Here is a 15,830-nt window from a genome sequence, read left to right on the forward strand (position 1 = left end):
TGTTGGCAGCTAGTTGGCGGTGCACATGCTTTGCAAATCCTGCAATCGACCAAAATCTGCATGACAGTTTACGAACCGGATTTCGATTTCGGTGCACGATTTTGATTGGACTAAGCATAGACTCTTTAGTCCAGCCAAAATGTTACTCCATAATACCAGCGTAGTTCACCAAGGGTGGAAACTGGACTTTCATAGTCAGTTAACTCACTTGCCTCGGGAAGATGAATGACCCCAAGCCAATGTAACTGGTGACAAGAATACTGGTGATTGAATCTTGTGGCAAAGACATCTGTGTTGGGTGCATCAAACTTTTGGCACATCCACCAGGTGACCTGAATGTGTTGATCCCATATGTTGTTGAGTGACACTATGGTGTTGTCTGTGGAGATTTAAATCCTGGCATTGATTAAATTGTATTTCCAACATTGAATTATCTGTATCACTGCATGTGAGCCTCCCAACCCTATAGAGAAGCTTTGGATTGCTATGGGAAGTAACTCTCTCAGTGAAATTATGTGAAAGACTTTTGGCCATTGTCCTACACCTCAGTACATGATGGGTGGCCTCTGAAGGAACCATCAGACCAGGCTGATCCAAGCTGATCCAGGCAGCATTACAGTGATCTGAGTTGCGGCATCATGTGCATCCTGTGCTGATGTGTCTGGGCCCTTTCTCTGTAATGGCTGCACACTAGCCCATCTGTCTTATGGGAAATCAATTTCCAACTAGGATGCCTAAAAATCCTTGGTACTCGATAAGGTGACCATCTCACCCACCAAGTTTCAGACCTCTGGCCCTTTAACATGTTCAACGTCTAAGCTTTTTAGACAATTTTAATGAATACTTTTGTAAGATATATAACATGGCTACATTAACATGATGAAGGTCAAATTAAAATTCCAAGTTTGATGCCCAAAACAAATTTGAACCTTCTAAAGTAACAAACATCCACACAAACTTTTAGGCATTTGAAATTTGAAAGGCTGTACCTGCATACCACGTACCATGACAGTTTCAGGTTGCTATCAACATCGCTATTGTGGAGTGAAATATGATCTCTTGAACCCTACAGTACATGCCCAGTACACAACATGCACAACAATACCCATGAAGACAACAGATCCAATTGAAATTTAGTTCAACAAACATGCCAATATTTTCAAGTATCTGTGATCATGGTGATAAAGTCCTCTACGTTGATCAAGACGCTTGATTTCACTTGAAAAAGCAATAACTCATACATGCTGAGTTTCTGGTCAATAGTTGACGAATGCAGAGGATGCATGTCATTGCTAGTTTTGAACAAAGGGATTAACTAGACCAAGTTACTCAGTATTGACGTGCACTTAACTGTAATAGTAGTTACAGTGAATCCATGTTAACATGTTTAAACATGAAAAAAACCAGCAGTTCAACTGCCACGGCATTTGTAAAACCTGCTTGGTGAAACACATGGTTGACTGTCAATAATCAATGCTGTTGAATAATATAATTAAATTGTTTTTTTCATTTTGTAGTGAGAGGTAAGATGAAATGGGGTATAACGTCGCGTCCAAGGTTGTACTAGTCTGACTAATGCCAATTTTTTAGTCCAAGCCCACTGGGATACCAGGCCGCACTTTTCACATGAATACCCCACCAAGACACGGTATGCCAACTCTGAGCCGAGAGTCCTTGTTTTAGCCCTTAATGCTGAGTGCCAGCCAGGAAAACAACAAATACCATCTTTTAAAGTCTTATGGTATGATGCGGCTGGGGACTCCTGGCAGATGCTCTACCATTAGACCATGGAAGCGGTCTTGTACTCCAAGAGAAGTAAGTAGTAGGCATCTATCCAGGATTTTCAACTGGTGTAAGTGTCTCTCTGTGGTGATTGCAAGATTGAAAAAATATGTATATAGGGTGGTCAGACTCCTCAAGCAAGTCACTGAGACTAACCACCTGTTTCATTATGTTTGTTTCTTGTTAGTCGCCTCTTACGACAAGCATCAGTTGCTGAAGACCTATTGTAACCCAAATTTTCAAGGGTCGGTAGGCCCTGTGACTGATTGCATCATGTGCATGCTGTACCCAAGGATGTGGATTATTGTTCATGCTTTCAGTAAAAGGTTTGTCGGGTCCAGATTAAGATTATTTACAGATGGTTGTGATATAAATGAAATAATGCTGACGGTAGCATTATACCATGTTATACAACAATCGGGTGTGTAATTAATTTCAGAGATATTCTAACCAACACATAACTATGATAATATGGAACTCAGTACTAAAACTATTTTCTCTTTATTATGTTTATTGGTACTTACATGGGTGACATACGTGTCACCTTGGCTTACCTGAAGCATTGGTCATTTTACAGAATCATGATCAGCCCAATTATTAGTTTGTACTTTGTACAGAAATTTGAGGTAGACATGAATAACCTTGAACCTGAGAATGTCCAGACAACTCCCTGTGATGTGAAATGGGGTTTAGCGTAGTGTCCATGATTATACACCAATGTGCAAGCATGTGTGTGCGTGGATCCTTGTACTAGTCCAGACTAATGCTGATTTTATAGTGCTAGCTCACTGACATGCCATGCCAAAGTTTAACATGAATTGTTTGTTTGTTTTTTGTTTAACGCCATACTTAGCAATATTGCAACTATATGACAGCGGCATGTAAGTAATCGAGTCTGGACCAGAAAATCCAGTGATTGACATCATGAGCATCGATCCATGCATTTGGTGATATGCATCAACCAAGTCACCAAGCCTGACCAACCGATCCCGTTAGTCGCCTTTTACGGCAAGCATGGGTTGCTGAAGACCAATTCTACAATAGATCTTCACAGGTTATTTAGCATGAATACCCAACTCAGACACAGTATACTGACCCTGAGCAGACCAGTCCTTGTTTTCACCCCTTAATGCCGAGCTTCAAGCAGGGTAACAACAACTACCATGACTACCATCTTTTAACGTCTTTTGGTACGACGCAGCCGGCCATCGAACCCTGGACCTTCTGCTATCTGGGCAGATGCTCCACCTCTTGGCCACATAGCCGGTCCACAACTTCCTGTGAAACTACTCAGTCACATCATGATCATGCCAGCATTGCCACACACTACAGACTGTGTACATGGTATGTGATGTACTGTCACCGGTGCATCCTTGGTCTCTATGCCCAAATACACAGGTTATCTCATGTCCGTCATTCAGCTCGGAGCATAACTTCAAAATCCTCAAACATTTTAGAAGCTACAACCCATGTGGTTAAGACTTCATCAATAATCAAGATGATTCGAAATCAGGAATTCATAGGTTTATGCTGTTTTTACCAAACATATCAATAATCCTACATCTATCATGTCTATGAACATGATCAATGATAATCCTAACATGAAAGTATTCCCCATGAAAAAATTACAAAATGTTAAAAAGAGCTTTTACCATTTTATACAATATGTTGACACATATCATCTATATAGCATGTATAGTAAACTATGTATACCATAGCAAATAATCTTGCATATACTAAGAACAATTTCTGTTTATCATGTTTATCATGTTTATGCTTGTTATACCTGACTTCATAATTTCCCACAATTCATTTATACAACCATCCATAATTCATTCACAGATAATTGGGAAATAATATTTAAAATCAAATTATTAATCATTCATTTCCTGATAAAAATCAATAAAATTAATCTGTTCCGAACAACACTACCTTACACTATGTTACTTTGTACCAAAAGCATGACATGGATGGGGTATGATGAGGACAGGCCTATTCAAAACAGTTTCTGTCACTCATTGTCAAAATGACTCACAATGATAAGGATGTGGAGTCTTAAACGTGCTGATCTAAAGTATACAACTGATTATCACAACCAGACATCAATTAGCAAAAACTGCTGTGCACATAATCATTAAACAGGTTAAATGAAGTCTACCCCCCGTAATCATGCTATAAGGCAGATCCTAGACAATATCTCAGTTCAAATCCCCTTCAGACATTGCAGTGCACAAAACATGCAGACTAGTTGATAATTATTTCCATGCATACTTTTCTCACTGTGGTCAAGTGACTTGAATCATGTCCCATATATACTTCCCCCACATGTCAAACTTTACTTCTACTTGACTCAGTTTCCGTTCTTGAATTATATAACATCAGAGGAAATGACCAGAATTGGGCAAGTTCACACTACTCATGTTCGTATCCTGAGTCTGCAAAATCATACTTTTGACTTACCGGTAATCATCTTAATTATGTCAGATGCTAATTATGTATGCTAAATATTCACAGAAGGATATTCATTTGAATCACATACCATCTCTAATATATTAAGAGTACAGGCTCTCTATTATTTTCTAATGCTTTAAGTGCCAGTAGCCACCCTAGAGCATTTCATTTCATATCCTCATTAGTAAACATGGTAAAATAAACATCAATTAAACCATGAGTATGATACATATGTATGTGGAAGAGTATTCCTAAAGCACTGTTTCTTTCTCGTGATTGTTTTATGAACAATTTGAACAATAATATTTCTGTAGCTCAATGTCTCATCATGACTTATTGTTATGATCATTATCTTATTTATATATCTTTAGTAAGCACCTTGATCATGACTGAGTGACTTTTCTTTTGCTCTGCATTGAATAGCATTCCTGTTATATCATAGGTCAGCATAATGTGAGAAGAAAGGTAGCTGTTTACCACTTCAGTGCAACCCACGAGCACAGGTGCAGCACTGACAAATCAAGGGTCATAATCAGGGAACACATGGGATTCGAACCCTGATCAGAAGATCCTAGCACTCATTAGGGACAACAAAGTGTGCTGCCCCAGAAGACACCACTGCCACCTTACTTTCATCTTTCAGTTGTGCTTGGGTCTGTTGGTAATAGGTTAGATTCCCAGATTATACGAGTGAACGTTTATTGTTTATTAATTACACTTTACCCAAAAATGCTTATGAAAAAGTGCACCTGGCTGGCATGACTGCTAAAGAATTGGTTTGTCATGCTGACACCCAGGTTCCATTCCATATATGGACGTAAAACAAAACTCAATAACTACCGAATAAGTCATAGTATCATCCCAAGGCAAGGGAGTTAACTTACTCTAAACATGCTGAAAGTCCAGTTTCCACCCTTGTTGAATTAGGCTGGAATTATGGAGTAATATTTTGGCTGGACAAACAAGTCTATGCATAGTCCAATCAAAGATTCTCGGAAAAAATTGACATCCAGTTTGTAAACAACATGAATTTTAACATGCACATTTCGGTCGACTTGTAAAGTATGTGTACCGTCGACAGATATTTTCCAAATCTTTTCATGTTTTTAATCAAGGTTCACACATGATTTGATGCACTTTGTGAGGTAAGACCCATTTCATTACATTTCGATCAGATCGTCTTGACTGGGCGCCACCATTTTATTTGAGGCAAATGCAAGTGATATGAGAGGTGGAATCTGACTGGTCAATAGGAGGGACATAACTCATAATAGCCACTGGTGGCCCTATAATAGAGCCGAGAAATTCCAGCCTAGTTCGACAAGGGTGAAAACTGGACTTTTACAGTCAACACCCTTGCCTAGGGAAGATGTCATAGTTCAAATATAGAATGACTAAATGATGTGATCGTAGCGCATCGTATACACAGGTCACAAATATCGTGTTGGAGATTGTACAAGCCCTTCGGGTAGAACAGATTTCACAAATATACCCTAACAACACGATTTTGCAAGCAAGCAATTTTTATACCATCAAATGTTATTTAGGTACCAAATGTGTGCATAAACGCTTTAGTATAGACATGTTATACTCATATACAAGCATTCCTCATTAATAGGTGATGGTGTATACCCGTCTTTACCCTGTCCTGTTAAACTAATTTGACGTGTTAATCATTCGGCAATTTGCGAAGATTATTTCTCCCTTTGTCTTACCCCTCTAGGCCTGTGGGGATTCAGGCTTAGAATTTGTCTCCAGAGACCAATGCTAAGATAATTCATTGGGATTCTTGGGTAGAATATGATCCCTGTAATGATTGTACTATAAGACCACATAAATGATAACATTAACAAACAAACTCGCAGAAGAGGCTGAAGGGATTGTTATTATAGAATTTTAGTTATGTAGTAATGTGAGTGAGGGAGTGAGTGAGTGAGTGAGTATGGTTTTACGCCGCTTCTAGCAATATTCCAGCAATATCACGGCGGGGGACACGAGAAATGGGCTTCACACATTGTACCCATGTCGGGAATTGAACCCGGGTCTTCGACGTGATGAGCGAACGCTTTTTTCCCGATTGTCATACCTGACAGGGTGGATTGTTGATCATGAGATCAACATCATCAATCACTTGTTTGCCAGAAAACAACTCTCACTCACCTAAAGATCAATCCAGAAAATATAAACCAAGTGAAATATTCAACTACCATCATCTAGGAATTGGCTAATTAATGTTATGTGCAGTAGGAATTGAATTGTGATAATTATATTATCATATCTACTGGCTAGGGACCAGTTATTGCAAAGGCCCAATTATCGCCAACACCCCATTATAGCACAGGATCGCATCACATTTTACTTTTGCTCGTTTTCATTACGAGAGAAATATTTGTCTGAAAATGATGAACAAACAACTCTTTTGAGAAAACTTATTTTTAAAAAACACAATAATCACCTTGCTCAAACATAACTTTAGAAAAGACGGTGGTGGTGGTGTCACCTGACTAATTCAACGAACGAATTTAGGGAATATTGGTTTTTGTCATTATACAGACGACAAATTGATAATAGCATTTCTTATTCATTTTGATGAATAAACCAATTAAGGAGGGTCCTGATGGGGGGTCCCATAAGCAGTAAGCAGTAACATTTAGGGTACTTTTTCATTAAGCAGTAATGTTTCTTCTTTTTCAATATAAAATTGTCGCTAAAAATCTTTTGGGTTGCATATTTGTTTCACAAAAATGCCAAATGATTTTTTCAACAAATATTATGATATTATTACCAGGTTATTTTACCTACATTTTTCTACAAAATTCATCAATACTTTGGGGCAATATTTGATATTCCTATACAAGTGCATTTAATAAATAACTTTCATTTCAGGATGTTCTATTTCAGGGTGAAATTACAATATTTAGTTTATTAGATAAGGTATAATTTAACTTGCATTGTCTATTGTAACTAGTATGTAGCTTAGAGCACAAACAACTGTACATTATAACAGGTTAACTTACTATACACTGTAAATGTCTAATTAGCCTGAGGGATCACTGAATTATCTATTGTTTTAAGTCAGCAGGCATCCCTCATCGGGGCCATTTTTACAAAGGGTGGAACTAGTGTCATTGATACAGTCTAGGAAATATGTCAGTTGTACATTTATATAAACATTCTATTGGATGTCAGCTCAACACACAGTTGATTATTTTCAAATTCACCTCCATTGCTGTCAATCTGTTATCCTTCAACCGTGGGAAAAGCTGTCAAGTTGAATCTAAATCTAGAATTTTGATACGAAACGATTCCTCAATCGGCCACGGCGGGACATGGGACTTTTAATTCTGCTTCCGTTTCATCCTGACAGTTTATATTTTTAATACCGGGTCAAATCTCAAATCGCTAAACATTCCAGACTGGTCCCCTGCGTCAGTTGCACAGCCTGCTTTCTGTGGCAAAGCATTTGGGTCTTGAAGACAGACTTTTTTTTACCATTTTAATCATTTTCCGACCAGCAGTAAATTATTTATTTATGTAAAGCAGGTATTTTTGGATATTTCCCATTAATCATTTACGATAAAAAAAGATGAATTTTACATTTACGATAGTGTTTGAAGGGTGTTTTGCGTTAAGCATTAAAACCCATCAGGACCCTCATTAAGTACGATACCCGATATCCTAAAAATCGTAATTCGTATAACTGAAGCTGTGTGCGTGATCTCGTGGCACATGCTGTTAAGACACTGGCGATAACTGGTACAGTAAGTTGACAGGAAAGTTCTATTGCCACTGTTTTGATTCCCTATTGTAGCGTTATAAAAGAAATCAACTGAATCTTATTCCATGGACAGAAATAAGCGCATTTGCCCATAGTTTCACAAATATTTAAGTTATTAGTACAGTAAACTCTGTACACAGAATATGTCAGAAATAAAATGAAAAAAAAAGGCGATAACTGGTCTATGACCAGTAGTGAAACTTTATTCATTGTACAATCTATGAGTATGAACATGAAGAAATCTTCAAATTAACGCATGTACTTAATTGATGATTCATCTATGCTTACATTCATCGTCATATCATTTTTTAATATACTTCTAATTCCAAAATTTCATCATAATGAAATAATATATTGCAGCACCTAAGTAACATTATTACATTTTTTATCGCATGATAAAAATAAATGTGGAAATACACATGATAAAAACGGCCGGGGAAACATCATAAACTTACATTACACGTGTTACACAAATCATGCAAATACTTGAAATAGAAATGTAACTTGAATTAATGAACTAGATCTACTGGTGTTGATCAGTTTGAAAGTATAAAGTTATTTATAAAAAAAAAAAAATTCAAAAATTTCATTTCATGCACGTTGATCTTCGCCCTCTACAGACCCAGACACTGAAACGGGCAGTGTTCCGTGTTCGATTGGCACATTTCGATCAGTGATTGTTTGTGTGAACTGAGAAACCACATGCTTTACGTAAGGCCTTGTATAACGCCACTGTTGCTGAATTAACGTCTGCACCGTGATAACATCAGACGATTAATCATTAACGCGTTTGTGTACCACGAAAACATGTGACAGTCTATTTTCGAAGCGTTACCCTAACATCCCTCTTCCGAAAACTCGATCACTTCCGCATGGGTATCTACGAACACAGGCGCTGTAAAGTACCAATGACATATATGCCACTGCCTCAACGGGCGCACGAATACGTCGGGGAAGTTATTCATGCACAAGCTAATTAGCCAAATCAATCTCAAGTCACCCAGAAATAATAACGATGAACAGGAAACCACCGACGCCATAACCTGAAAACCTTACCGCCATCCCGACTCGGTCACAAACTTTCACAGACGCAAAGTTGTCTACATTTAAAACATGCGACTACGAAACCGTTTCGATATGTAGCCACAATACACAAGTACATGCAAGTCCAGATCCTACGATACTGGGTAAAATTACGATGCAAGATGAAAACAAAAACATTGATGTCTCACCTGAGTGTTGCAAGCCAGCAAACACCTGTAGTCACGTGACGTGAATGTTTGTAATGAGGCTTTTGATTGGCGAAGCGCCGGTGTCCCACGGAGGACTTCGATTACAAACTCGTGTTTCACATATTTGTCATTGTTGCGTGTTGTATCATTATTTTTCATTGTTTCAACGGTTTTGTGTTTGTTCCACCATGACATTATGGATTCAGCACTTCTTTAGATACAATTTCAAAAATAATCCAAGTCACGAAAACAATCAATATAGGGCCATCATTGTTTTGTTTTCAGTTACCACGTCCAGCTATGATCATGCAGTTATTTCAAACATTTTCAGATATCAACAGGAAATGTCTCGCCGCTGTCCCTTTGGTTTGTTATATTTTTGCCAAATCACTACCGCAGTAATATATCAGTTAAACAAAGACCTGAACCCACACAGCGACACTATTTATATGGTGTTTATATACAGCTCTGATCATGCTGATAATAAACATATATATCATTAAAATTATATTTTGTTGTGACGATAACGTAGCGCAACTGAAAATCCTTTCCTAAGCCACAACATTATTATTGTTTACTTTACATTATTATTGTTTACTTTATTTTAATGAAGGGCCAGATACCGACCTCTAATTAATTATAATATTAACAGTTTCCGAAGATATACAGATTCTTTTACATTTCTGTTATATCATGAACATAACTTATATAAAACCACTGGATTGTCTGGTCTAAACCCTTCATATAGCTTGAATATTGATGAGTACGGAGTTAAACAACAAACCTGGTATAATTACAGATTGAATGTGATGTGATCGTAATTAAGACATCGCATGCACAAATCACTTCAACTATATTTCTTTCACGTGGTGTATCATGAAACACGCAATTATAAGGTGCAGATGACAGACAAGTATACATCTGAGCTGTTATTGTCTTTAATTAATTGAAACTGATTAATTATTTAAAACGAAACCATGAGGACGAAGATGATCTTTGATATTTTACGAGCGATTCAGATAGAACGGATTTCGCAAATAAACCACAATGAAGCTGTTTTGCAAACAAGCAATTGTTACACCATCAAATGTTATTTAAGTTAACAAACGTGTGTATAAAAAAACACTTTAGTATAGACGTGCATGTTATACTAATAGGTGATGGTGTATACTCCCGTCGCCGATGTGTTAATTATGTGACCATTTGTGAAGATTATTCCTCCCTCTGTCGTACTTGTCAAACCCCGTGGGCATTGCGGTGTAGAACATGACAGGCGACGTAATTGATCGGGTCGCAAATTTTGGGGACTTTTCCATTGCGTGTCCCAAAGACGTGGATCGTGGCTCATAACATCAGTCGCTGGAATGTCGGACCATGCAGGCTCTTGTGCGGTGTTGAACAACGAACAAACATATACTTGCAAAGAACATTCTCTTGCAATGTTTAATTAATAGTTGTGATTTTTTCCCTGATTTACTGTCCGATCTCGTCTCCTCCCCTCGTTTGTGAGATGTGTGTGTTATATTGCAAAACAGGAAACCACCGAAATGGTAATTTACAACTTTGACCGTCCCTCCATGCATGAAGCACGCCACAACTACTGAAGTGGCGTTAACCCAAAATCGCTCACTGCACAACTCTCAGTCATTGAAACTGACAAAAATTAACACGAGCCATATTCATAAAATATATGATACATCGTTGATCGTGTCGTAAGAATGCCAGTCAAATTAGCTGCTGCAATTAGCGCCTAATCGTAACATGGTGTCCAATATCACACAACAGATGTTATATGTTTATAATGGACGGCTCCCCGCAGAGTGAATCCGGCATCGAGACTGCCGAATGATAACAATATATATCACATCGTTGTTGCAGAATTCCCCATTTAACAACTTAAGCATCTTAAGATCTGGCGGTTGTGTGCCAAGGTGAATTGATGCTGCTATTGTTGACACGTAGTTTGTCTGTTACAGCTGTTCCAGAGTCGAATGGATTTCATGAGCCGTCGAGATAGATAAAAACTTACAGTAGGCTCCCATTTAACATTATATTTTCATATCCCACGAAGGACAGTCAATGAGTGGTCGATAGTGCGAGCATCGATTTATGCCATCGGGATATGCGGATATACAATCGCAAACAGGTCGAAGCTGAGAGGACACGGGTGTCCCAGTGCATGGTATTAGGCACCCTAATATATGCATCGTGCACATATGCGTCTCTGAATCTGAGACGTGTTGATCATGAGTTCGAATCCCATATTCGCCGTTATCATAACCCCCTGGTTTGTCAGCCCTAGAGCCCTGCTTGTGTAAGTTCAACCGAACCGGTAAACATCTACTTCCTACTGATCTCTTCCCACATATATCATATGTGATCAGCAGGTAGTAGAGGTTTACTATATTATATATGACCCGTGAAGATCCGGGGTAGAATAGGTCTTCAGCAACCCAAGCTTGCCGTGAAAGGCGACTATGCTTGTCGTAAGAGGCGACTAACGGGATCGGGTATCAGGCTCGCTGACTTGGTTAATACATGTCATCGTATCCCAATTGTGTGTATCGATGCTCATGATATTAATAACTGGATTGTCTGGTCCAGACTCGATTATTTTACAGACCGCCGCCATACAGCTGGAATATTGCTACGTGCGGCGTTAAACAAATAAACATATATAATATTAAATCTGACCTGCATGTTGTTATATTGTAACTAAAATACAGCAAGAGGCGTTAAACTCAATTCACACACTCAAAGCCGGAGGACTAGTTTTTTTCAGTCACCAACCCTTACTCAAACCATGTAGTAGAGTGATAATAAAGCTACGTACATTGCATTTCTGTTCTATAACTGTCTAGACCTGACCCTGACCGCCTTCGTGGTCTAGTGGTAGAGCGTCCGCCTGGAGAGCGTAAGGTCTGGGGATCGATCCCCGGCCACGTCATACCAAAAGACGTTAAAAGAATGTACTTGTTGTTACCCTGGCTGGCGCTCGGCATTAAGGGGCTAAAACAAGGACAGGTCGGCTCGGGGTAATTATACTGTGTCTGAGTGGGGTATTCATGCATGTTAGACTGATGATTATATCTCAATGGGCTAGCACTATATATATATATATATATATATATCCCTCTCTCTCACACATACACATGTGCATGCATAACGACAAGCATGGAAGCACATGGAACAAGGTTATCATATATATATGATAACCTTGTTCCATGTGCTCGGCCCATGCTTGTCGTTACAAGAGGCGACCAACATGATCGCGTGGATCGATGCTCATGATATCAATCACTGGATATTTACAGACCGCCGTCATATAGCTGGAATATTGCTGAGTGCGGCGTTAACAACAAACCAACCAACCATGTGCTCCCGAGTGTATTGAAACCACGACAATGGTGGCTGACACAGGCCGTTGACTGGCATTGATTTACAACGTGGATTTACTTTTATGTATCGAATGAAGGAATCGGATTTTATTGCGAACAGTCATCAATCGTTCAGCTCTATCACGTTGCCTGTTGCGCTGATCCTCGGAAAGATCCACCAATGACCGATATATATAGGCTACATGATCATCGACCGAAGGCACCGGTCCAACAGCTGTTCTCCCTGATACCCCTCTTGTATTCGTTTTCCTCTATAGTCATATCGTTTAGTTTTACTTTCGGTTTAATTTTTGGAAGATATTTAAACCTTTACAAGCAAACATTTATTAAGACAAAAATGATAGAAGATAGTCCGGAAACTTTAGAAATTTGGTTTGTAACATGCACGCATACACGCATCCTCGCGCGCACGCACGCACACACACAGTACCCTTAAGGACATGCATGTATATAGGTGAAATTATGTTTTAAATATATAGTTCTCACTGAACACTATGACAATATTGTTACATTCTTTGTGCAGATGCCCATTTTCACTCATAATTTTGTTAAATTGAAACCATGGGTGCTAAATAGAAAGCGTCCATCATATAACTACACTTGTTATTCATTTTGAATATATGTGCTACATGCTATAGCAATAACGAGCAAATACAATTCTGTATGCAATATTTGTACCTTGAATAATTTATGTTTTGCATGCTCATTTGAACCTAACTTTTTGAATGGCTGACTTCGTTCGGCGGATGTCTGTCTGAATCCAAAGCATAATACGAGTTACGTCCCTTAGTAGTTAAAAATGGCTGCTCTTTCAAGAAGAATGTTGATGACTCAAATATAGAACCGAACGACATGACCTATTTCTGCGTTATTGCTGCAAGTTATGGGTTAAAATCTCGACAGTTGGATAACTACTAAATTCAAGAAAATTAGAAATGGCTGCGGACAGTCGCAGTCCATCTGCTAAAGTCCCCATGCGAGATGGTAAGTTTCGTCGGAACAATGTCGCAGACTTGACTTGTGAATGAGCTTGAGCCGATTTGTTGATAATAGACTATGATTATGTCAGACAGTAAGATTGTGTGTAGGTAAGGAAATCCAAATCATGATGTTTGTATAGATATTTTTTAATCGAAAATGGCAGAAGATGTTTATCATGAAACTCTTGACAGTGAAATATTGCAGGTTTGTTTTTGTTAGGTCCAGGGCCTAGTGATTTGACAGTTCACTCATCAGTTCCACGTTATTTTTAACCCCAGAGCGTAATAAATGTTGTCGATACAGATCGTCTAATTTGTTAGTTTATGTCAATCGCGGCTGTTTTATGATAGGTTAAGTATGTAAATTGCTAGGATTGTCTATTGATTAAATCAAATCGTCACCATAAAATAAATTAGGCCCAGCACAGCTGGCATGTTTGGCAGGTATTTAAGACATGAGTACATGTAGATATATTCTTTGTAACTGACGTGTTATTTATTATTGATTGATTGGGTTCTTCATTTAAACAAAATCAATAGCTGAGAAAATATGAATTGAGTAAAATATTGATATGATATGATATTTGGTTACTTTTGTGATTTATCTAGTCCATGTGCTTTGTTAAATCGTTGAAGGTTGTTTTTTTTTGTCTTCTATCAAGTTAAAAAACAAAGATTACATAATCACTATTTGTCATGTTAATCATAATCAATGTTGCCCTACATTTGAAAGAAGAAATGTCAAAAAGTTCTGTTTCTATTGTTAAAGTCCTATGGTGAACCGAAGCATGACATAATCTTATTCATCATTGTTGATGTTAGTGTACAGCCTATAGATGCCTCATTATAATGCAGCTTGCATTCAAACTCTATTTTTAATATGGTATGGACAGATGTAGGAAATGCTTGTTTTTTGTTCCACTTAGCCTGTAAACATATTGTTACACCATACTGTAAATAATGGTGCACTGTGAAGACTTTGACAAGTGTTTTGTCACTGTGCTATTGGTGTTTTAAACAGGAAAATATGTGCCGATTGTATCCGGTTTAACATGAAGTTTACAGGTACTGAATCTACCATGTCTACGTTTGAAACCTCAACATTGAAATAACATTTGTTGTGTCTCATAATTGCCTTTGTAATTTCTTCTGAGGCATCTTATTGTTTATCAGACTGGTATTAACAAATAACAGTTCCATATTTGTCTGAAATCAAATTTATCTGAGTAATCTTCTCTGTTACTTTTATTTGTCATAATGTTGATCAGTTGCTCATGTTTAGTTTTTTATTCATCATACTGTTTGTTTTATATCTAGTGTAAGCCTTTTTCAGAAACTGTTAATTGATTTTGTCAATATTTTTAGCATAAGATGTTAAGTATATTAATTTGTTGTATTGATTATGTCATGTTTTGACTGGTGGGCATAGGTTGTGTAGACTGATGCACTCAGCATGTTTCACAGACCGATTACAAACTAATATGTACTAGGACAGTGACCAGGTTTAATGTCATCATTGCCATGGCCAAATTGAATTCTCGGCTCTTAGTTTGATCTGACACTGGCGGCCAGGATTTTCCTAATCATGCCAATTGCACCTGACCTAGTGTCATGAGTTTCAGTGAAGAAATCTCTGTACTGTGTGTTTTATTAATTCCTGGCTTTGTGCCATTTCCCAACTCTCTGTCATGGTGTAGTTAACAGCCTGCTGTAAGCACCATACATCCAAGGGCAAGGCTATGAAGATGTAGCTTGACAATCCGCTGTCAGTGTTCGAATTAAGGGGGATTCTGGTGTCCTTTAATTGCTCCTACAGTTTTTGAATCTAGAGAACCCTGAATTTTGTACTTTCATTATTAGGCTTATGAAAAGGACCCCTCGCCTTTCATGCTTAATTTTGGACACTGACAGTTCAAATTCCATTGCACAAGATTTAAGGGCTTGTAGAAACCTCCTCATTGTAAGAGGTCCCAAATCATTATCCTTATAAGCCTTGTTTGACCAATTGATTAAATGCAGCTGTTTTGTTTCTGATGTTTTCAAATCTTAAAATTTAATTGAGTAAGAATCTACAGTAATGTTGATTTTGAATAAGATGAAATGAGCCATATGAGAAATATATCACATTTTCTTATATTCATGTATGAAAAAGACAACCTAATTCCTAGGCTACCCCCTCTCGAAATCATGAAATAGGTGTAAAAAGAAA

The 15,830-nt window shown here is 38.0% G+C and overlaps 2 protein-coding genes across 3 annotated transcripts in view; one reads left to right on the top strand and one right to left on the bottom strand.

The window, feature by feature from the left end:
• Positions 1-9,284, bottom strand: part of LOC139465633 (protein PALS2-like) — a 34,041-nt gene extending 24,757 nt beyond the window's left edge. Inside the window, exon 1 of one of the 2 annotated variants that reach the window (XM_071247335.1) lies at positions 9,244-9,284. The gene's annotated coding sequence lies outside the window, so the exon portion shown is untranslated. Of the gene's footprint in view, positions 1-2,878; positions 2,965-9,243 lie in introns of those variants that run through there. The other variant, XM_071247336.1, reaches the window with a different exon arrangement.
• Positions 9,285-13,445: 4,161 nt separating this feature from the next.
• Positions 13,446-15,830, top strand: part of LOC139465634 (cyclin-dependent kinase 14-like) — a 46,688-nt gene continuing 44,303 nt past the window's right edge. The window contains exon 1 of the mRNA XM_071247338.1: positions 13,446-13,625. Within this exon, the coding sequence (XP_071103439.1) occupies positions 13,577-13,625 (49 nt within the window). The 5' untranslated portion in view covers positions 13,446-13,576. The remainder of the gene's footprint in view (positions 13,626-15,830) is intronic.

This window comes from Haliotis cracherodii, unplaced genomic scaffold, assembly GCF_022045235.1.
Source record: "Haliotis cracherodii isolate W230 unplaced genomic scaffold, xgHalCrac1.p SCAF_18, whole genome shotgun sequence".
NCBI lineage: Eukaryota > Metazoa > Mollusca > Gastropoda > Lepetellida > Haliotidae > Haliotis > Haliotis cracherodii.